Source organism: Larus michahellis, chromosome 2 (assembly GCF_964199755.1).
Source record: "Larus michahellis chromosome 2, bLarMic1.1, whole genome shotgun sequence".
Classification (NCBI taxonomy): Eukaryota; Metazoa; Chordata; class Aves; order Charadriiformes; family Laridae; genus Larus; species Larus michahellis.
The window spans coordinates 15916502-15939718 of record NC_133897.1 but is presented as its reverse complement, the minus strand read 5'-3'; the positions used below and the strand labels follow the sequence as shown (position 1 = coordinate 15939718).

Genomic DNA, 23217 nt, shown 5'->3' with positions numbered 1-23217 from the left:
ACAACATCAGTTTTGATCCATTCACAAAGTATGAGCCTTTTGACCACATAACTTATGTGACCCCCACGCACATCTTCCCAGTAGACTGTGAACTGGTGACAGGAATTAAGATCTTCCCCTTTGAAATCCTTGCCCGTTGGTTTATTTGTGCTACCATTGACCCTATTCCTTCTGTCAAGTTTTCAGAGTTCCATCAAATAAGCGTCTTCTTTGAGGCAGAAAACCTACTGTAGCATCAGCACTTATAAATGTCAAGTTTCCCATGCTCGTCTTTAACACAGGCTTTTTAAACTGTTTAAAATCTGCTTTAAAAAGGTCTATGAAGCAAATTGTTTAAAACCAAAATGACACACGACCTAAAAAAGACTGCCCCACTTCCTTAAGAGCAGTATAATTCAAATTATTCGGAGTTTTTTGATAGTCTGTGTTCAGTCTAAAGACTCATGGTTAAAACAACGTGTTGTGCCAGTAACTTACTCCAGGGAAAAATTGGTAGCATTCTCCAAACCAGTGTCTGCATGTCCAACAGGCTCAACTCTGCCCTTGTCCTCCTCTGCTCGATCTTCATCCTAGATATTTAAAAAAAAAAAAAAAAAAGGAAAAAAAATAATTTAAACTTAAGTTTAATAGATTAACTAATTTTAATAATGTCATTATACCGTTTTCAGATTATTTGGGTTACCACACGTGCAGTGGAAATGTGTGCTCCCACAACTACAAAAATCTTTTCTGTTGCTGTCTGAGAACGTAAATTGGTTTTTGTCGCTTTATGCGTTTTTGTAATGATATTCATAGTTTAGTCAGTTTTATATCTTAATTTTACTGCAGTTGTAAAAGCAAGGCCACAGAAGCTATCACACAGTACCCAAGTAAAAGCACCGAATCAGTTGACAGTCAGCAGCGTTTGGGGAAACTCCTCCCGGGTTCTCTCTGGGCAGGTTACTGGGGACTCGAATGAGTACACACGGCAGCTCACTCAGACTCATTTGCAAAGAGCTAAAAACAGTATAAGAAAACGCAGCTTGTGTAATTCCATAAAGTACCAAGACCTCCTTAAACATTTTATCACAGGCCTTTATTAATAGCATGCCAGAAAAGGCTGACATCAAAGAGTTACGTGAGGCTCTAATGCTCACCAATTGATTTTATTTTTAATTTGACTTTCCAAAAAGTATATACATTATTCACCGAATATATAATTTTAATGTCGAAGTTGTGAATGCTGTACTTTCAAATTTAGATCAAGGTAATTCAAGGACTACCAGTAAGAAGATCTAAAACCATTCTTATATCTATGTTACTTATTAGAAGCTTATACTTTCAATTACCCGTGTGACCAAACAGAAAATACTATAAAGTGTGAACAGTGGGTTTCAAACAAGGACTTAAGATTCTAGAGTCAGAACCATCAAGCCAGTAAAATAAGAAGTGATAGGTTATGAGTTCAGCACGCAGAGTCAGACAATATATTAAATTATTGAAGAGATATTAAGGGCAGGCAGAGGCAGTTGGTAACGTCCAATTGACATTTCCACTGAGAATCTGCAAAAGCAGCAGGCTGGATGCAGAAGGCTTCCATGGGCTGCAGATATGCCTTGTGCATCCCGGGATAGCAGCGCGCTGCGTGAAGCCAGGCTACTTGAAGATTGATGATCCTGTGTTTTGAGAGGCTTTAATATGCACTTCTTCGTCATCTATCTCTGTTAAGCACTAGGCAAGTAATACATTTCAAAGGTTAACCAGCATCTTGAACCTGCCTTGAACTGCATTATGAATGTAAACAAGAACTCAAAATAAAATATTTTCCATATAGTAGAAGCTGCTTATAAACCAAATATAAAGGATAATCTGTATAATTAATAAATATGACATAAACTAGTGCTTCCATTTACATCATCCATATTTACGGATTTCAGCTGAAATTCTGTACGTACCACTGCATAAAGTTTAAAAATAAATAAATATTGAAATCTGCATGACAATTCTAAAGTTACATGCAAAAAGGCGTACATATAGAAAAATGAGAAAATTTGGTGTTGTTTCACATTAAAAAGAAGCGTTCCACCTTGTTTCATACAGCATCTTGCAGATCACTGTTGCTATGGGTTTCTTGTTTTGAAGTTAGGGACACTGGCGACGGTAGAAAACTATGTAAGTATTTATATTGCACTGAAGCTAGTATCTCCAAGTCTAAAGTCAGAGTTGCTGATGAAACACAATTTTGAATTTTAGCTATGATAAAAGGTCATCACAAATTAATGTAATTTTGTTAATACATTGTTTTGGGCAATTTTCCATGTGTGGTCTTTTCAAGCGAACATACGGTAAGTATAAATACATGTAAGAAGAGACTGAAATGACATCCTACCTATCAGTAGATGTGCCTCTGCCAACAGATAAATGTTTGGCTTTATGCTGTGTCATTTTAGCAGACATCTATATATGTACAACGTGAGCATCATTCATCTACCACTTGGGTTCTACAATTTAGCATCTTCCAGCCCCACAGGTTTTATCCTTGACTAGTTTAAAGTAAGCCTGTAAACAAAACTGCCCACACCCCACTCAGTCTTTGCAACAGTCCTTCGGTCTTCCTCTCGACAGACCCACTTTCAGTGCCCTCCTGAGACACAGCCCGCCCTGCAAGACTTGAGCTAAATCCTTGTGGAAATCCTTCTTTCCACCACTTCCCACCCCTGATAGCATCTTTGCTTTCATTCACATAGCCTCCTAATGGCAACTAACCCTTAAGCCTCTCCACCTGTTGTACATCCCATTTTCTTTCCTTCCAACCCACCTGGTGGTCCAGAGGCCCAGGGAAGGAGCATCCCCCTGCCTGATCCCGAGCACAGCCAGGACGAAGGCAACAGCCAATTTACCTGCCTCCTGCCCATACCGTATCTTTTAATACCAGCATATAACACATCAGAAACTGCAGACCGAAAGCTATGTAAAACAGATGCTATCTGGCACCGTCACATCTACTTTTTGTGCCTTTTGTATCGAGAATTATAAACACAGCAAGTTTTGGAACCAGACTCACTGTCAGTTATCCAAGCAATTAAGAAACAGCAGCTCCCACACGCCTCTGTCTGGCTTTTCCCGGCCAGACAGATCTGTATCAAAAACATGCATGTGCCTGTAAATAGGTGCTTAGAGGAGGAATCACCGCCCTAACGAAAGCACTACTGCCATAATCAACAGATGTATGATGTATCCTTTTAAAAATCTTTAATACTACAGTAATCAGGCTCTCTTTTCTTCTCGAAATAACACAGATTTTGATTTACATTGAAGTGAACAGAGAAAAATTGGACACCTGCAGAGGGATTTGACTTAAAATTCTGATTTACTAAGAAAAGTAACTATCTGTGAAAATTTCTGCATCGAGCAATTATTTCTTTATTTGGAAAGTAGCTTTCTTCTGAAAGACAAATTCCACCCGGATGTGCTACCATGAGGTAAACCATGGAAAAGGACATTTAGGAGACCAAGAAAGTTTCTGAGAAGCCAGATGGATATTATTGCAGACGTTTCTCAGAAATAACTCATTTGAGCCAACTCCCAAACTTGCAAGGCTTCTTTTCTCTCTATAAATAAATACCGATCCCTGCTATATCAAAAGATACACCTTTTAATGTACAGCTGCTACAGACAGAATGATTTTTTGTTTCCATTTTATTTTTTTCACAAAACTGAAATGTAGTAATTAAAATACCATTTCCTTTTTACAGCGCAGCGGAAAATGTAAAGCACCCCTTCCAGTGTAATTCCACGTACCCTAATGTGTTGGGTGCAAAATTCCCCCAATTCCCTTTTGCTGAGATGACTCAGCCTGGGCTTCTCACCCGACCCTCGCTGTGCCACCAAACATGGATGTAACTGTCCATGAAGCACATACGCCATCAGTCATGTGCTTCGGCTACTTATATGGAGATGAAAACAATGCAATGGCACCAAAAAGAAAGCAAAGTTCTTAAAATTTTTCTTAGTTTAAGAGACTTAGGAATTTCAGAGAGTTCTTTTTACTTTTAAATGGATCTGTACAACATTCCTGTGTCTTATAAGAGTCAAGTTTGTGCACAGGTACACAGTAGCAGAATCCTGCAAATATAATTAAAAAAAAAAGTTTATGTAGGTGCTAAAGGAAGTCAAGCCATTGTTCTAAAAAAAAAAAAAACAAAAAAAACAAAAAAAACCCAAAAAAACCCAAAAACCAAAACAACAAAAAAACACACAACTTGGTTTTTTTATTATTGTTCCAAGTTCTGCAATAAAATTAACGACTCTAAAACTCTTAACTGCTCAAAATGGACTATCAATACTAGCAGTTCTGCATACACAGTTCACCTGCATAGCATTAATGAAATACATGTGAAAAGTTGCCAATTTGTTTTACATTTTTGAAGAAATCCTCAGAGTTAAGAAATGTTAGCATTACGCTTGCCAACAGAACCTTATTCAATATATATGAACCCAAACAGACCCTTTAATTACATTTTCTGAGATTATTTCTGAGTGAAGACTGCCTTGTTTTATTTCCAAAGCTCAAAACCAGCCATGCCTTCCCTATCTTACTGGACATTTTATCTGTCATTACCAAAATACCAGCTCCCGCCTCCGACAAATCCACAATTACTACCAGCCACTACTTCATCTTCAAAGAAGCACCTTCCCACTCATTTCTGCTGTTCGATACACTTGTAATGAACTCCCCAAAAGCGTAAGCAGAACTTCTTCACACTCCTCTGTCTTCTTTAGACAATTACCTCCAGAAAACTCAATAGCAGCCAGAGTTTGAATAAAGTTAGTGCAGTCAGTTAAATTCCTACACGTTTCGTTTGTGCAGTCTTCATTTCTAGGTGCCTGGTCCAAGTAAGTGCTGATTACAATCTACTTCAGCCTGACACAATGGGAGATGGGCTCCGAAGGCACGTTAAGTGTTCCGTGTAAATCTGTCTTCTCTGAACACTTAATCCCATCTCTCAAATTCAAAAGCAGCATCTCCATTCTACCAATAACTGAAAAAAAATGGGAGTGAAGCTGTTTGGGTTGGGTTTTTTTTCAGTTCAGAGGGCCATAATGACTATTTCATTATTGCCCAGAAAGTGATTGGGTGTTTTAGTGATAATGGCTGCATGACAGAGAGCAAATGACTCAAATGACTTGAGCACTCCACAGCAAGGTCAGCAGCACTGGCCAACGCAAGAGAAAAAAACCTGACTTGTGTAAACAGTAAGTATCTGTGCACTGAGTAAATCCCAATTAACACTAAAGAAAGGGAAGCTGCAAGTAAAGGTTATCGCAACACATGCGTGCATGGAGCTGCGCTGAGGTTTCACCACCAACTCCTCGTCCACTTCTGCAACCCGCAGTGTTATATCCATTCCTCTTGTGTCTCTACCTGCATCTCCAGCACCAAGTACAGGCTCCTTCTCCCAAACCTGCATCTTCCTGCCCTGACTTAGCTGTTAACTTACACTCAATTTAGAGAGCTTAATTCTCCACCTTGTCTGAGTGCCGGGAAGGGCATTATGGAAAGCCAGGACAGCCAGGGTACCGGTGCTCAGCATCAGCACCCAGCCCCATCCCACGGCAGGTGCCCTTCTCTGGGAAAGCACGCTCAACCACACCGAGATTTAACATATTCAGTGAAAAGAAAAAGTCTGGGAAATTTAGCTGTAAATTGTAGTAAATCTGTTCTCATTGTACACAAACGAAATTTTTTTCTGACTTGTGAAGTTGTTAGCTGAACAAGAGACCCAGCCTCAGCAGAAAGACGGGCTCACATGGGTGCACAAGAGCTATAAAAAGGAACCATCTTTTAAAACGTAATTAGATCTGGTTTGTATTTTTCCTAGCCTGCAGAATAACTGCAGCAAAGTATTTTCACACGGGGTGTAAGTTCTCATTATACAACACTTCTAGCACTAGCAACAGAAAGCAGGGTCTTGAAGGGGCAAACGTTGCAACCATCGGGGTAAACTGGCAGAGCTACCAGTGTGAGCAACAGATGATAAACGTACCAGACATACACCCCTCTGCAAATAAAAGCCTTTCAATAAATAGCCTCTGTGTTTTGGAAGAAGAATTCACACTTGTTTGTTTTCTAGCATTTAATTTCTTTACATTTTAGTGCAGTGAGTGAAAATACTATAAATACCAAACAGAAAGGAACAGTATATAACTTCCAACAGGTACTTTGGATTTTAATGTAGAGAAAAACACATTATCAATAACAAAAAGCTCCTGTAAGACTGCACACCAGTATCTTTTTCTTCAGCTGGGACACAACAAAAATAATTCTTATGTTATTAAAATGTGCCCTTCCCTTCATCTTTCTCTTGTTATTCTCTTGCACTTCTCTGTAATGATTATGGAAGAAGAGACCTCATTTGCTATTAGTCTCCTGGCAGCCGTGTTTTATAAATGTTTGTTTGGTCCTTGCAACATAAAGTAGGTTCTGTCTCTGTATGATCAGACTTGATAGGAAACTGCTCCTAGGGGACCTATTTTCTGTGTCTTAACTAGCACAAATATACCAGCATCAGGCTTTTGTGCTAATGTTCTCACTTCTTGATTAACCGGCCAAACCTCCAGAGAATGGCAATTTTCAATCAAATCTGAAGAGCAGTTAGAAAGATCACATGGGGGAAAAAACAAAAGTTATTGAATAAAAAGAAATGGGGTTTCTCTCTCTTGAACACAAACATATATATGGACAAGTAATTAGGTAAGAGCTTTGTGTAATCCACATCAGTCCTATACTAGATGCACTGCTATTAGCAGTAATCGAGGGAGAGAGAGAGGAGAGAGAGAAACCTTACATAAAATCATCATCCACATAAACAAAACAAACAAACAAAAAAATCAACACAAAAATTTATTTACTCTTTTATATATATATAAAATATATATAATATATATATTTACTCTTTTATATATATATGAGTTAATAGTCTCCTCATATCTCAGTCATCCCTATGTTATTCACATCCTTGTGCAGGATGGTCATCCCACAATTAGAAACGGCAATATTCATATGGTTATTCATATGGTTATATATGCCTCACTACTCTAAAATGAAATTTGCCTTGCTCAGTCAAATCAGTGAACAGATACCACACAGAGACAGAGGAGCACAGAACAGAAGGGATTTCCCAGGTCTCTGATGAATATCAAATTCATCCCCTGCTATCACAGGCAATCATCTCTTATTTCCCATTTAATAAACTGATCAAGCTGAGCCTTAAAACTGGTTGGCTTCGTGATGGCACTATTTCTGTTGTGAAGCGCCTTGAAAGGAAATGTTTTTGCAGATTTAGAGAGAGATGTATTTGATTTCCTATTGTCCAAAAAGCGTAACACCAGATAGCCAATGAATATAATTTGATACAACCTTCCTTTGACAAGCCTATGTGACGCTTCATTCAGTTTTGATTAACTACCATTTTTTCATGCCTAATGACTCTTCTTAGAATATATATTAAAAGCCTTGTAATACTAATAAAAACTGATCAAGCCCTATGGTATCTCAATTATTTTGTAGCACGTATTAGTTTAGAGGTTTACTGAAGTCCATAGTCTGTAGGGGCTCAATAGCCTGTGATATGTCCCTGAAATCACACAGATCTATTCTCTACCAATTTGGTGGCACACACCTCTATCGCACAGCTAGCCCAGGCTAATGGCAGGACCACAACACAAATACCGCTCGGCCATTTAATGGAGCTTCCACTAAAAAAGCTTTTTACCAGAGGATGCTGCAGTTAATTCTTTTTTACAGTAGGCACTGTAGACAGCACAGAAAAGTACAAGAGCCTTTTAAGAGTTTTAGTAGGTTAGATAAAAGGTTTTCTTGCTAGTGAATTTAACTTGAGACATTTTGCTGGTTCTGCTTCTTTACAGTAGAGGAAATCTCAGACATGACCTTACAGTGGTAGCTCGCCAACAAACAGCATGAAATGCATTAAAACTCAGAGAGGTTTTTTGTTGTTGATCGAACATGCTTGTTAATTAATGTAGCCGAATGGTCTATGCCTGCCAGCAGAGAAAGAATAGTGAGGGGGAAAAAAGGGGAAGAAAAAAAAAATAAGAAAAAAAAAATTGCAAATATGTGAGCAACTCATCAAACCCACACAAGGGAAACAACACAAAATGGGATCTGATGGAGAAAGAAAACCAGAGTCATGTCTAAAGCAACACTGATTGTCAAGCATTTCCCAATGTCTATTTGTAATCATATCTCATGGACTGTATTCGCTGTTTGCGTGAAAACTACAACATTTGTAGTTTTGCAGCCCACTCCAGAGCATTTCAGTGACGACTCCGGGACCACTGACAGCCCAAGGTGGGAGGCTGAGGGAGGAGGTGTGCTGTAAAGTGATAGCTGCCGTAACAAATCCGTACATCAAGGTTCCTCTACAGATGGCCAATATCAAATGGATAACAAAAATAATGTAGCCGTTCCCACCAGATCATATTTAAGGGACATTTTAAGGAAGACTCAAGTGCTATTGTAGCACAACTATTTCATGGTCAGCCATTTCGCAACAGCTCTAAGTCCAGAAAAAATATGCATCACCAAAATTGCTATAGTATATTAGAAAATATTAAAATGCTTGTAATTCAGTGCCATAAATTTCTGTTCATTGACAAATGGGTAAATTGTTGCCAAAATGAACCTGATAACAGCTTGATGATCTTTTTCTCATATCAAACTTAAGACAGACTTAAGCTGAAGACAACACGGAGTCCTTTAATTCCTACACCAACTTGCTATACAATAGTGGTAAAAATCACTTAAAAGTGCATTTCTCTATTACTGTTTTGGGGATAATACTCCATGTTTGCAAAGACAAATAAAGATAAGATACTTGGGTATGACACTTTGAAAAGCAGTAATACTAAAATAGATCTTAATTGTCACAACAGCAGCTTAGGACGCTGAGCCACAGAACGCCTCTTCTTGCCCAATGATACCAGACAAGCTTCACCTATTCATTTTCTTATCACCTGGTAACACTTGCAGTCCATAATGTACTTTTTAAACATTTTATTAGATGTAAAGTTTCTTAAGATTTACAAAACTCAAGACATTTCATCACATAATGGATTTGTGAGAGAGTTCACTCACAGAGCAAACTGTAAACTAAACCAACCACGGGGAACGGGAATAGCCAGATAAGGTTTGGCATGACCAGATGGGGCATTCCAGGACTAACAGTCTCACCTGTTGGGGAGTTCACCAAAAAGTTTTTAAAAAGCAACTTGATGATAGGAAGTCCACTAAAGATTAGATGCAACAAGAAAGTACTAACCTCTTGTGCTAAATATTTGAAGTATGGATTAAAAGCATGGATTCCACACTTTCAGTATTAACCAAAGCATCTAAAGAGCTTTCTGAAGATTTGATCAACAGCAAATTCTAGGTGTGTCCATTGCATTACATAGAGAAGTACTAATTTCATAGATCCATGTACAACTATATCAAATTACCTCAAATTGCTTGTTGCTTTAAAAATAAAATGGGTTCATTTTGTGTAACTCCCTAGTTACGGTTTTTCTTCTGCTTTCTGTTTTTCCTCAGGATCCAAAACATATCTGTTTCCCAGGTGAAAGCCTATGCTCTTTGTTCGTTTTAAATAAGGCTTATCCACAGACTATTTCCATGTTCAAATCTCTGAAATTCTATACTTTTGCCACGTGTTTCACAGACTGACATACAGACCACCAGGATCTGTCAGTGTAAAACAAATATTAGGGTTCATACTAAATACAGATTCAAAGTCATACTTTGATGTCAGAGTCATGGGAAATATCTTTAATGGAAACAGTTATCAGCTTTACTTGAAACAAGGCTACAGTTATAGGCCAATGTATAATCAAATTCCCCTGCAAAGTTTAGCTCAAAGGCCAGGCCTGGTTTTGTGCAGGCTCTTTTATCATTTACCTTGAATAATGCAGGAATTACCTCAATTACAGGGACATGCCCACACGGCGAGCCAACATGAGTGCGGCACTTGCCATGTAACAAAGACACTCCTGGTTCCTAACTTCATATACCATTTATTTTCCCTTTCATCATGTTAACTGATGCATATATGTGCATCTATATGTACCGCCACCACCCCTGGTTAACTCATATAATAGCCACCTATATAGAGGAAATTGCCCTTGCATTGGCAGAAGATACTTTACTTCAATTATTTCACAACAGGAGTGCTTTTTAAAAATGAAGTCTAGTTTTCTTTAAGAAATTGAGTTCAATAACAATACCAGGTTATACAGATCTGGGATTTCAGGACCAGCAAAGAACAAAAAACTAACATTCATTTTATACGGAGAAGTTGATGTTTATGCAAGGGAAAAAATACCTCAATGTACCTCTAACATGGAGCGTTACTATGGCATCCAGGAACTATACAGATATATATGTTTCTAAAGATACATATATATATTTAGAAGGTCACAATGGCAAAGATATTATTTTGTTCTTGAAGTAAGTAAAAATAAATTACACGGCAGTGGTACAACTACAGTGTGTTTGTATTTTCCATTGAGTAGTCTAAAGTAGGTCAAATTAGGCACATCCATTAGCACTCCTATAAATAGATCCACACTGAGTTCACCTGCTTGTAACTAATGTAGAACAACAGAATTTTAAATACTTTTTTCCTTTAATCTGACAAGTTAGCTTATTCTGTATATAGACATGAAAAAAAAATAGTCATTAAGTCCTGCGTGATTTTTAAAAGCTGAAGAAATGACAACGGCTACATGGAATTGGGACACACACTTTTTTCCCCTGCAGAAAACCAAATGTACGTGCCTCCACCTATAAGTTTAGAGATCTGAAAGACTTTTGCAGGGATGTATTATAGATGAGTCACATAGTTTCCCCTTGATATCGAGACAAAGGAAAGGAGAAAATTCTGCATAAATCACTTCACATTTTCCCTGTAACGTTCCTGAATATATTACTATTCACCTCACCTTTTCAAAGACCGCGATTTTCATCCTTCTGAGGATTTTTTTTTCTTTTTCTTAAGATACAAAAAGCATTTCTTATTTAGCAACTTGAATTTGTCATTAGGCAATTTTCAAACAGGTCTCATAGCTCTTTTATCCTTATTCATTTCTTTTTCTTTTTTAATCTGAAATAGTCCCTTGTTGCTTGATTTGCAGATCTGTATCAGCACACGAGGATTTCACTAGCTTCAGCCAAGTACAGAACAGTTCCATCCCCTCGAGTACTGAACCTAAGAGTCAATTTAGAAGCAAGCTAAAAGTATAGCACTCTGTTCTCCGTCACACAAAACATCATTTTACTCACACAGGCATCTTAATAACAAAATTCAATTCCAGATATTTTTCTCAGCATGGCTCAGGACTGTTTAGAGATGACATCAGGAAGCTTATTAAAGACTTGGCTTTTTAAAAATTTAATTAAAATATCTGTTTTCCAATAACATAAAAGTCCCTGCATTGGTGGGAGTTTAAAGTTAGCGCGTATTCTTCAACTTTGAATTTCATCTCATTTAGGAAACATGACTTTCAAAGGTTTTGGGTTTTTGTTACTAAAAATCATCCTGTTGATTTCAACCAAAGAACTAGGAAAACATAATTATACTATTTTATCATTTTGCTTAAAGACAAGTACATGGGTTTCCACTCATTTAGACAGTGATTTATCTTTGGTTCTTATTTGCTAGGATTTGCTAACATATAGCTTCAATCTATGACTTTTTTGTTTAAATTCCTACTGCTGGAAAGAAAAAATACCTACTTATCTGTTTTAAAGGTCTTCTGTGTTACGCACCACGTAGATGGCAAACACACCCGAGCTAAGGGATTCCTAACTTGCATAGCTAAATGTTAATTCTTCCCATTTCTGCTCTTCCTCCCCCTAAAGGAAGAAAACCAGGGAAGATCCCGTCCCAAGTCCCGGCGGAGGAAGGGAGCTCCCAAGGGAGCCCCGTCACAGCGACGGCAATGCAGGCACCTGGCCCTGCAGGCAGGAGGCACCCAAGCCTGCTCTCGGCTCCTGTGCAAAGTTTGAGTGATGAGATTTTACCATTTTGCAGTTCTATCTTTTACTTCTCTTTTGCCGAATTGCACAGTTGCGTGCCACTTTTTGCTTTTCACCTTATCCTTCACTGAGAAACTCCACTAAAATTGCTTCAATTGAGTTCCCCTGTTATGCCGTAGCATTTTGCTTTTTGGTCTTTTGCACAACATGGGTTTTACCTTAGGCACCAAACAAATTCACCATTTTAATAACAGAAAATACTACAGCATTTTTCATTGTTCTTTGCTCAATTTGTTTTGCTGAAGTCAACATGAAAAACAATTTCAAACTTCTCAGTAAATGCTTCATTTACGAATGCTCCATTCCAAGTGCCTACAGGGTTACAATCTGGTCTATGACAATTTTATTAATTTTTTAATCAAAGGCATTAAATCAAATTTAAAATAAATAGTACTCAGTACTTCTTGTAGTGCCCTCCAGCACAGTAGGGCAAAAGCGCTTCATGGACAATAATGGCTTTAGCTTCACTGCAGCCTCAGGAAGAAGATTAGAAGTCATTCTCCAAATTCTTTCTTTATTTGAGGAAACTGAGGCACAAAGGATTTCTTTACAGATTTTTAAGGTCCATCTCCAACCTTAGATGCTTTAGTTCGGGGTGATCTCTCAGAGACAGACAGAGCCTTACTTTCAGAAAAATGTAAAATGCTTGCATGTATTCCTGAAGCGAAACAAAAAGCACACTTAAAAAAATAAAATAGCACAAAGCAGATTTCTGAAAACATCAAAAAAACACCAAGACTCATCACTGCAGACAGTAGGTCATTCCCCGTTCAGGGCAGCAGACAGCACCACAGGCCCTGTTGCCCCTGGCGGCTGGCGGCTGGAGGAAGGCTGGGGAAAGCAGTGGTTCCCTCAGAGAGGTTTGGTCCTGAGACCTCACCAGCACGTGCACCGCTCCCCGCCACACGAAACTCTTACATGACACGTGATGAAACGTGATCAACAGCCATGCCACATCATCATCATCACCATCACCACCACCTCACTAAGCTCTCCAGGGACACCAAAGAAGATCTCTTGTCTAAAAATGTACTGAGGAACAGTGTAGGACATCACACAAGTGCTAGACCCACAGCTCCAGAAGCACTCTGCAAGTAACAAAAAGAAAGGCATTTCAAGAAGTAACTCACTTAGTGTTATTTGTTGCACCAGAAGAGGTACCAGCCTCTCAATATAATTAATTTCTCAAAAATTCTTCTCAAAAACCTTGTTTCCATTTGTGATTCTTCCCTTCCTTTTTCTCCCCAAGTCAGAGCAGTAGGGGCTGAATTCAGCACACATAATGGAGGTACAGTATTTCCAAGCAACTGTATTTCCATTGTGTTGCCCATAATAACACCTCAGCCCGGCATTTCATCGTGCTGCAAGGCCAGGGCAAACCACAGATGTGGTCTGTTGAAAGAGGCAGTCCCATCTTTTCCCGTTCCTAGATGGTCATGTTCATCACTGGATCCCTCCGTCCACCTTCTCCGTTCTGCTTATTCAAGCATTTGTATCTTTACACAAAAGATCTAAATTAAAATTAATGTTTCATAAAAATGAATGTAATTGGTTATGTTTCCCAGGCTGGTCCAGTTCAGTCTAATTAACAGTCTAATTAAAGCTTAGGGAGGCACAAGGGAGGAAGCAAAGCATGGCCAAGATTGCTTCTTTCAGCAGGAGAGATGGCTTAAAATGCCTCTAACACTGTGGCCTCAGAAAGTTGTTTGAAAGGATACTGTTGATCTGCAGTTTCACATACAGCTCAAGGCATTCTTTCCAACATTCAGTAACTTGCACAGCTCTATGTCCAATCTCATCCCTCTTCTATTGCCTCCTTCAAAATCCTACCTATTTTCAACTCATCTAAGTAATTGTGACTTGTTCACAGAAGTTGCCACCTCAGCACTCCCCCTCTTTCAAAAGGAGCATGCTTTCTAGGAATAAATCCCTCTTGCCCTTGTATACAGCTGACCTATTTTCCACAATTGTTTTCTCTCTGCCAGTTTCTAATCTACAGCATAATTTCATTTGTCACAACATAAATAGTTACCTAAACAACTTCATACAAATTACTCAAATTCCACCATCTTCCTTAGATGAGATCAAATTAAGACAGAGGCATAACAATGCTTTTAAGTGCTATTTCCTGAGTTCATTGAAAGCTAAGATGCATAAACAGAAGGAAAAAACCCCACACGTTTTGTGGTTGAATTCCTCTTCATCCACCCCACCCACAAAAAACAGGTGAGGGCATGGAAGTCATGGAAGTCACATACACATTAGAGAGGCACATGCTCAAGTGCTTCTCTTCATCAAAAAGGCACAGCACTTTATACACAGACGTCTACATAAACACTCTTTTAAGGTTAACAATAGCATTTTGGGGAACAAAATTCGATAAGGAACCAGAACAACTTGTGTCATATAGGATTAAAAGGAGGTAGACACTGTTAAACAGCACATTTAAACATTTCAACTTTGACGTAAGTTGTCACTTAATCAGTTATAAACTAGCTAAAGCCAAGCTGAAAGTTTCCAAATGTACAGGAACTTGTTATCAATTTCCCATAAACCACATCTGAATCCCAGACGAGCAGTCAATGAAGCTAGTCCAGTCTAAGGCCTCTTTGAGGAAATGTTTATTTTGCTTTAACTCTTCATACATATTTTCTGAAACTGAAAAATACCTACTTTTAGGAATCCAGGGGAAGCAAGCACTATTATCCTACCGCTCTGAAGCTTTTTTTCTGGTCAAACTATGAAAGGAACGCTTGAAGAAATCTGAAGAACAAGCAAATGCTGGGGTTTCAGAAAGAAGCAACTTTAGAAATCAAACTGCACTGAGCGCTTCTTCCACTGCATCCCTGGGCAAGATCTATGGGCACTTCCACTTTCCACTTTCACAGAATACTTTGAGTTTCAGACTAAGCAGATGGGCAGAACAGGCTTTTCTCTCATCCTTGGGAAGTTAGGTTTGATGTCATTAGGACTGGAGTGTATTTGGTACTTCCTCAAATGCCAGCAAATTTGAGAAAGGACAATACTGGCCTACCAATACTCCTGACTAGATGGGAAGGAGAAAGTCATCTGCTTTCTCATCAAATCTGGAAGAGACTAGAGAGTGAACCTTTGAAATAAGATAAAGGTCACTGCTTATAATTAAGAACCAATTCAGTATAAAGGCAAGGCCAGTTTGAAAAAAAAAAAAAAAAAATTGTGACAAAGGTTGTGGTTTCTCACTGAAATTAATAAAACTCATGGTGTTCACACAGAATGATATGATTTGAAGAACATATGGAGAAACAAACAGATGAGTTTAAAACCCCTCAATTTTCATTCACTAAAATCAGCAGGTTCCCCACTCTTTTTTTGTGGTCTATCCTCAGCTACACAGGCTCAAAATAGTTCCTTAATATTAATATTTATAACCTTTTTGCAGTTTGATTTAAATAAAAAAAAAAACACAAACAACAAAACTTAAAGAAATATCTTGCACACGTGTATTCTAGACAATGTAGGCAAGAAGAATCCTTACAATTAATGAAACGCCCTTGTCTTTCTCTCCTTACATATGACCAGGTTGAAGGCAATAACGAACAGAGAAAAAGAATGAGCATGCATATACACACAGAAACAAAAGAACATTAAAACAATTTTTGAAATAGAAAAGCTAATACTTTCCTAAGGGACTGACAGCAAGATAATGTCACCTGAAGAATTAATCTGGAAGAGCAAGTTAAAAATAAAGTGATGAAATTTCCCAGTGAAATACAACTTAGGTTTAAAACAATCTTTTAAAACGTGATCAATGAGCTTTGCGAGACTTTCCAGATATATATATATCACACTGGTGGACTGAGAAGCCTGGTTATTGAGGAAATTGAAACTTGAATAAATGTAAGATAATGCATTCTGAGAAATGCAATCTAGTCTAAGCCTCAAAGGGAAGAATCTTGGAAAAAGTAGCACCACCTCTCAAAAAAAGCCCAGCAAAAATCACCAAAAATTAAAGAATTAATTGATGATAATACCGAAGTAGGTTTAATATATCTGCTTTTTACTGCAGCATCAAGTATTTTTGCAGCAAAATTAGCTCTAAAAGTAATTTCAAACGGCAGTTCCCAGACTTCTGCCCTCTTGGGGTAGTATGGATGAATATTAATGTAGTATGCACTTATTTACGCTGTAGATTAATAAAAACAAAAGAAATGGGCAACTGTATGGCATCAAATATTAATGAGGAAAATTAGTCAAAAAACATACGTAGCAGTGAGAATAACAGATTACTGGAAAGATGTCAATACTCCTCTGCCTTACTTACCAAATCCACAACAACTTTTGGGAAAGCAGACACAGAGTACGACAATGATGTAATACATACACAGGTAACCCACGGCCTCACTATATAGAAAAGTACTTTATTTTTCCTGTTTTAAACGAATTCCTGATCTAGCCAATCTGCACATAGCACAGACTGTGCAATGCCTGGACTAGAGCAGGACAACTGCATTTCCATTTGTGTGTCTCTTTGGACGTGACTGGAAAATACTTCTCTTCATGTTGGAAAAGCAATGTAGGTAGAAAGGATTTAGGAACACAGGAAATAACAAGAGAGGATAAAGTGTGCGACCCATGTACGTGGAGGACAGCAGAGACATCTACGCCCATCCACACTTCGACTGGTCATACACGGAGAGGTTACTTCTGCTGACTTGTAGCAAGGGTTAAGGAGCATTTCTTGTCCTTTATGAGACCACACACTGCTACAGACATCAGATGGAGCAGGGCACACATGCACACAGAAGAACCAGCATTCCAGTGGTGCATATGCTGAATCAAACATATTTAAGCACTGGAAAGTTGGAAGTTCTTTGTCTACGCACTTGAGATCACCTAGGTAGCATTTGAGTACTAGGCACTTTCCTATCAAAATGAGGTAGTCAAGAAGAAGAAGAGATGATGGGTTTAGAAACCTGCTTTTCCCTGTAAGAAAATCCTGAAAAGCACAAATACTTAGCTGTTATATTCTGATGCAGTTAAAGAAGAAGGATTAATTGCAAATGCTTGATAGGGAAGAAGATAGGGACAGAACTTCCATATGGTATAAATCCATGTAGCTGGGAGAAAGGAGGTGAAATGAGACTAAATATCAGAAGAAAATCCTTAATGGGGTGATATATCAGATTGTGAAAGTCTCCCAAGGGAAGAAGTAGAATCCCCACTGCTCAACACATGTAAAAGCAGCACGGACAAAGGACTACAAGATAGGCTACAGGGAATAACTCAATACATAGTAAGAGGATGGTTCAGATGACCTAATAATATAACAGGATTTAAAATGACTAGATAATTCTATTATCATTAACCACATTCACAGTAGTACAAGCTAAAACACTGTTGCTATGGTAATCAATCCTTACGCATCGTTGCAGAAAATGACTGCGATACAAGGGATGGAAATGAATTGAACCAGCCCTTCCTATTCTCAATGAATTCAATGTACCAGTCAGCTGGGTAACTATCTAACGCGAAAGTTTACATCTAGCTTCCCACAAGCCTTTCAAAATATATAGTAAAGCACAACTGTGTGTCTGGTATTCAAATGTGGGTTATCCTTAGACTTAAGTCAGATTCAAAGTAGGAGCAAGGCTCCAGTTCAGAGGGGATGCTGCTGGAAACAGATGGACTGCTCTCATCATTGCACTTGGAATCCCCTTGTCTGAATACCGCTTGAATTCTCTCAGCCCGAAGTAAACCCACACTATGGAAAGACCAATGCACGCTCCTGCTCACGTGCTGTTACAGCTCCATCTCGTGAGAACATGAGACCAACTTGTTTTCCATGTGGCAGGCAAGAAAAAAAACACAGCGGAGGTGATCATTTTTGCTGGCACTTTCCAAGTAGCCCTACGGACAACAAACCATAGTAGTGAAAGCATCCTACCTTTGATTCTTAATTTATACTCCCAACTGAAAACACTACTCTCAACTGAAAACATACCACTTCTTAGGATTCAAGCCACGGGAAAACAAATGATCAGCAGTCTCTTCATCGCGTATTATCAGCTCTAAATCAATTCCATTTCTGCATGGATGCTATTACAGTGTTGTAACGACGTGCACATCTCGCACATCTCACAGTACACTGGAAAATGCACACCGGTTTGCTCACTCAGCTTTCCCCTTTACTTACAGTAACAGAATATTTGTCAGGAAATTGGGAAGTTAAACCTGGCAGCAATAAAATCCCTAGAGCCAGGGAAAATTCTGGAACTCAAATTTTGATAAATTGAGTTTTCATTCCCGATACCACTCAAATAGGGTTTGAATCTGGAAAACTGGAAAACCCCACTAAGCTTTCTTAATGACAACTGAGAATTTAAAATAAGGCACTACCACTCCTCTTCCTCCAAAACAAAAGGTTTTCAGCAAAACACAACGGGAATCAAGTGGGAACAAAATCTCTAATCCCTCAGGGAAAAACCACCACGCTCTCCCAGTTTCATAACAGTAAAAAATTGTTACAGAGTGTATTTAGGAAAAACTATATGCATATGTAGACAGAAGAGAAGATGACTAATTCCGCTCCTCAGAATTTCACAGCAACGCTTCCTTTCAAAAAATGACTTCTCAAGTGAAGAAAGTATTTCTTTTGGTCTTTTGGCAGTACACAGCATTGTTAAAAAAATAATTCAAAGCAGCCCACACAAACAGAAAGGGTACAATAGATTACGGGAGGCACATACTCCAAATGGAACATGTTTTTACCTGTTAGTGCTGGTATTTTAATGTAACTCTTACTCACTGTTTTGTGCAGCACTACACAAAATATTCATTAGAAACCAGAAAAAAAAAATTTAAAAAGGAAGCAACTACACCAGAAGGTAAAAATAAACTTTAAAATCCTCAGTTAAAAAGTATTTAAAAGAGGCTAAAAATAAACCAGCCTGTTCTTTAAAAAGCCATTAAATTCGACCTTAAGGAATGTATTATATTTTAAGTGAGAAGCAAAATACATATGTCAAGGAAAAGATCAGAGCAGGAGTTCTCAATATTCACAAACACATACAGAAGCAAAATATTTGATAGATGTGCTGCACAGTTACCCTCCTGCATTAAAAATTTATTTACATAATGTAATTTTTTGTAAAAAACTGCTAAAGGATAAGCAGAGAAAATGACTCAAGTACTACCAGAACATTCTTGAAATGCTAGAACATGCCTGAATTCATGAGACGTTCATTCAATTGATGAAGATACATCCTTTTTATTGAAAACAGTCTGCAACACACTGTATGTATATTCTGTGTCTATTTTAATATATTTCATTAGTATTTTTCTTGGAATTTAAACAAAAATGTTGCTGCTTGTGTGAGTTTCAAGTCATTAGTGCCAAAACTTCAGCCAGTGTTTCATGAGAAAATTACTGAATTATGTCTGTTTATGATTATAACACAGATTTCTCAAGAAAATTATTCCCTCTTGGGCATTAAAAACTAAATGAGTATGAAAGACTAGAACATGTTTAATGTGACCAAGCTAGCTTTTCCCGCCAAAATGCTTCAATTTAATCCAAACTAATTTTTTAAAACTTAAACAAAGTCTAACAAAAGTTATTTCACTTCCAAAAATGACGTGCATTTACTAGAAGAGACTCGATAAAAAGATATCATTAAAAAATCCAAATTGTGAAGGCCAAGAATTTTACTATGCAACTGCCATAAATAATTTTTTTTTTTTAATGTAAGTTCATGGATGAGTCAAAAAGAGCATGTGTGAGAAAGAGAAAGAAATCCCAGCGCAACTGAGAAATTAAACTGAAAAATTAAATCAAGGAGCCAAAAAACAGACACACAGATGGTAAAAACTGGCAAAAATAAAAAGTAAAAATCATGCTCTTAAGTACCAACAGATGCAGTGACTTTAAAATATTACTCCTTGAGGATACACAAAGACAATAATCCCAGATTGCGATTTCTGGGCCAGTCTACTGCTGCACTAGAGCCACAAAATACACCGTATTATAGAGAGAAAAGATGACGTGTCAGAGACGGTGATATCTCCACTGTCAGTCTACTAAAATAGAAGGGAAGAAAATTAAACTATCCACCACTGTGAAATTAATGTCTTTGAGAAAAAAAAAAAAATTAACTGCGTAAATGAGATAAGAGAGGTGACTTACAGAATCCATTTAGAGATTTATAATAGTACAGGACTGAGCACAAACTGGTTATTTGAGCATTTCTGAAACATTCCTTCTTGAAACAATATTCGAGCTTCTCGCTCCAGGTGGAAGCAAGACTGCGCTTCCCAGATTCTGCATTGTTAAACTTTGTCACGCTAAGAATAGCTTTGCTGACCTCCAATCTTATTTAGGGTCTCCTTGATTTCAATCACCACAATTACCTAAAACCTATCCCAGTTCAGACTATTGGTATTACAACAGAAAAATAATCCAAGATTTGAAAATCGAGAAAATGATGTGTAGTACCTATATGCTTGAAATTCAGCCTTTCCTGAAAGATCTTCTTAAAATCGGAACTTGAATGAATAATTATTAGTAGCACTTTTGAAACACACTACTTAAGACTAATTTTCCAGATTGTTACATGAACTAAATTGATGCTGGTACGCATGATTGAACAAACACAGAAACTTATTCCATCACCGTAATTTCTGGCTAGCTGTAGGTATACAACCATAAAGACTACTGCTTTTGGGGGCTAAAAAACAAAGTCAAATTCAAAGAAAACAAAGTTATATTTCTTCACTGCCTCTTTTAGTATGCAAAAGTTTAAACTGGGCACTGTCTCCTCTAAAACAGTTACTGAAGTTATCAGGATAATGATAATATCAGGAAGGTGACCAAAAGGCTCCACAATATGAATGTCTTTAAAAACATAGTTACAAGAAAAACATTTGTAATAAAGTAAGTTTTCCAAGTTACATATGGATACATTTAAACACAGAGATACACATACACACATATATGTATTTGTATGTGTCAACAATGACACCGCTTTAAAATACTGCTCCTAGGAGTGGGCATTAATTAATGGTATGTTCTGTATTTCTAGCACATAAACACGAAGGGGGTGTACTTCAGTGAACTCCAACGTATACCTGGATGAGCAGTAAGAATGATGAACTATAGAAACGAAGAGGGAAGTTTGCTATACGTTAACTGGCAAACAGAAAGATGCTGTCATGAATCAAATAAATTTTGTCTTCTGTAGGGGCTCTGGACTCGGGTGACCCAGGAGGGTCTCACTTCTCACCAGGACACCCGTCAGCTTCCAGCTGGCACAAGCCAGCAGAGCTTCAGCGGCTGATGATTGCCCTGCTGAAAGAGCCCCGGAGGTGGTTTCGAAATGACTCTTCCACCATCCCAAAACAGAGTCCCAGCCGCAGGCATATGCAGGCGCTGCTCTGAATTCACCCCAGGTTTCTGAGGTTTGGCTTCGGAGTAAGTCAAGTCAAAGCCTGCCTGACACCGGCACGCTCAGACCCCCGGGGGCACGGCACGGGAGGGCACAACTTCTCTTCAGCTGTGCCTCTCTTTATATTTACATGCACATGCAGCTGTAAAATAAAAAAAAGCCATCAGGGCACTGCATTGCAATGAGGAAGGAATTTCACATAGATTCAGATATGAACATTTATTTTGTTTTTTTCCTACACATTTCCCAGCCTACATCCCAGTATTTACCGCTGTCCCCTGACACACCAGTACGGAGATCAAGTGCCTCCTACCCAATCTTCAACTTTTCAGTAAGACTGACATTTGTTAATTTAGGGAAAAAATGTCAGGGTCCTTGAGTCCCATTAACTTCGCCTCCCCGGAATGTTGTGATACACACGATCCTACTGAAGTATAATATTATAAGATGCTTCTTTTGTGCAGTGACCAATTTTACTGACCTTCAAATCACCAGCAGAATCCATCCGTTTTGATGAGAGATGAGTTCAAAGAGTCTTCATGAAGAGAAAGCTACTTACAGTGACAAAGTGTAACTACAAGGAAGAAATACTGATGGGCTTGCTTTATGAAATCTGTGCTTTGTTGTAACAATTATTGCCTAGAAAACCCAGATAAATAAAAATGGTATGATGGAATACTCAATGTAACTTTTAATAGCTTGAAATAGAGATGCTCACAGATATGACCGCTTTCTTTTGGGATTTTTAATTTAGTCTGTGCTTTGGATAAATGGGTTGAAATTATAAGCAATCACGAATTCCCACACATTAGAAAAGTAAAGATTTTTGAAGACAAATGAGGGTATCCAAAAGGAAGAGGAAATTAAGCTTTGATACAAAGTGACTGAAGACTGGCTTCCTGCCTAGTATTCTAAAGAAATACTAAGAGGACCAGAGGTTTTGCTCATACTGGATACCTCACTCCTTGGGTGTTTATTCCACAGTCTGTAAAATATTTACAATATTCAGCCTAAAAAATAAATTTTTTTAATTTTTTTTTTCATTTGAAAATAGTTGCGTATGTATGCTGCCCTTAACATTAATTCTTAAACTGTGAAAACAAACAATATTTTAAATGTAAAATATGCTAAAATAATCATAGCCAACTGATTTTGCTCAAATTCATAAATAGCCATCCCTGGGCTGGAAAAAGCAGCGTAATAATTTTCAATCCAAATGAAGTTAAAGTAATCCCATGCAGCTGGCATGAGAGTGAGTGATATCTCAATGTGGGATCTGGGCAACAATGTTTATTCTTAAGTATCACACGCAAGAGATCAAAACTTAAAAGGAATATTTATTTCAAAATTAAAATCCTTACAGCAGTATATTAGGAAAAAATCTTTAGTTCATTAATATTTGTAGTGCTACTTGCTTCGCATGTTTCGAATCAATTGCTTCTTCATGGAAACACTAGTTGTGCTGTATTTAATTTTTTTTGTGTGTCCCGAGTATGGGACCTCCCTCAACCAGAATAACTGCATCAGTTACAAATCAGTTTTCTTTCTTTGGTTTTTCTTTTTCAGCAAAAACCCTTTATCAGTGCCACAAGGCACTTGGCAGTTAGTTGTTGGGTCTTATGAAAACACTTTTAATTATCAATTTATCAATTATCAGATAATTTATCAATTATCAGATCAAATACAAATAAATCTTTTTTTTTA

At 37.9% G+C, this 23217-nt stretch overlaps 1 protein-coding gene across 26 annotated transcripts in view; it reads right to left on the bottom strand.

Moving 5' to 3' along the window:
• The window catches only part of PARD3 (par-3 family cell polarity regulator), a 460486-nt gene that overhangs the window by 223384 nt on the left and 213885 nt on the right, over positions 1–23217 (bottom strand). For all 26 annotated transcript variants that reach the window (XR_012585424.1, XR_012585425.1, XM_074574241.1 and 23 more), the window contains one exon: positions 478–569. Coding sequence is in view for 24 of the 26 variants with exons in the window: in XM_074574241.1 (XP_074430342.1) it covers positions 478–569 (92 nt within the window). In the remaining 2 variants the exon portion in view is untranslated. The remainder of the gene's footprint in view (positions 1–477; positions 570–23217) is intronic.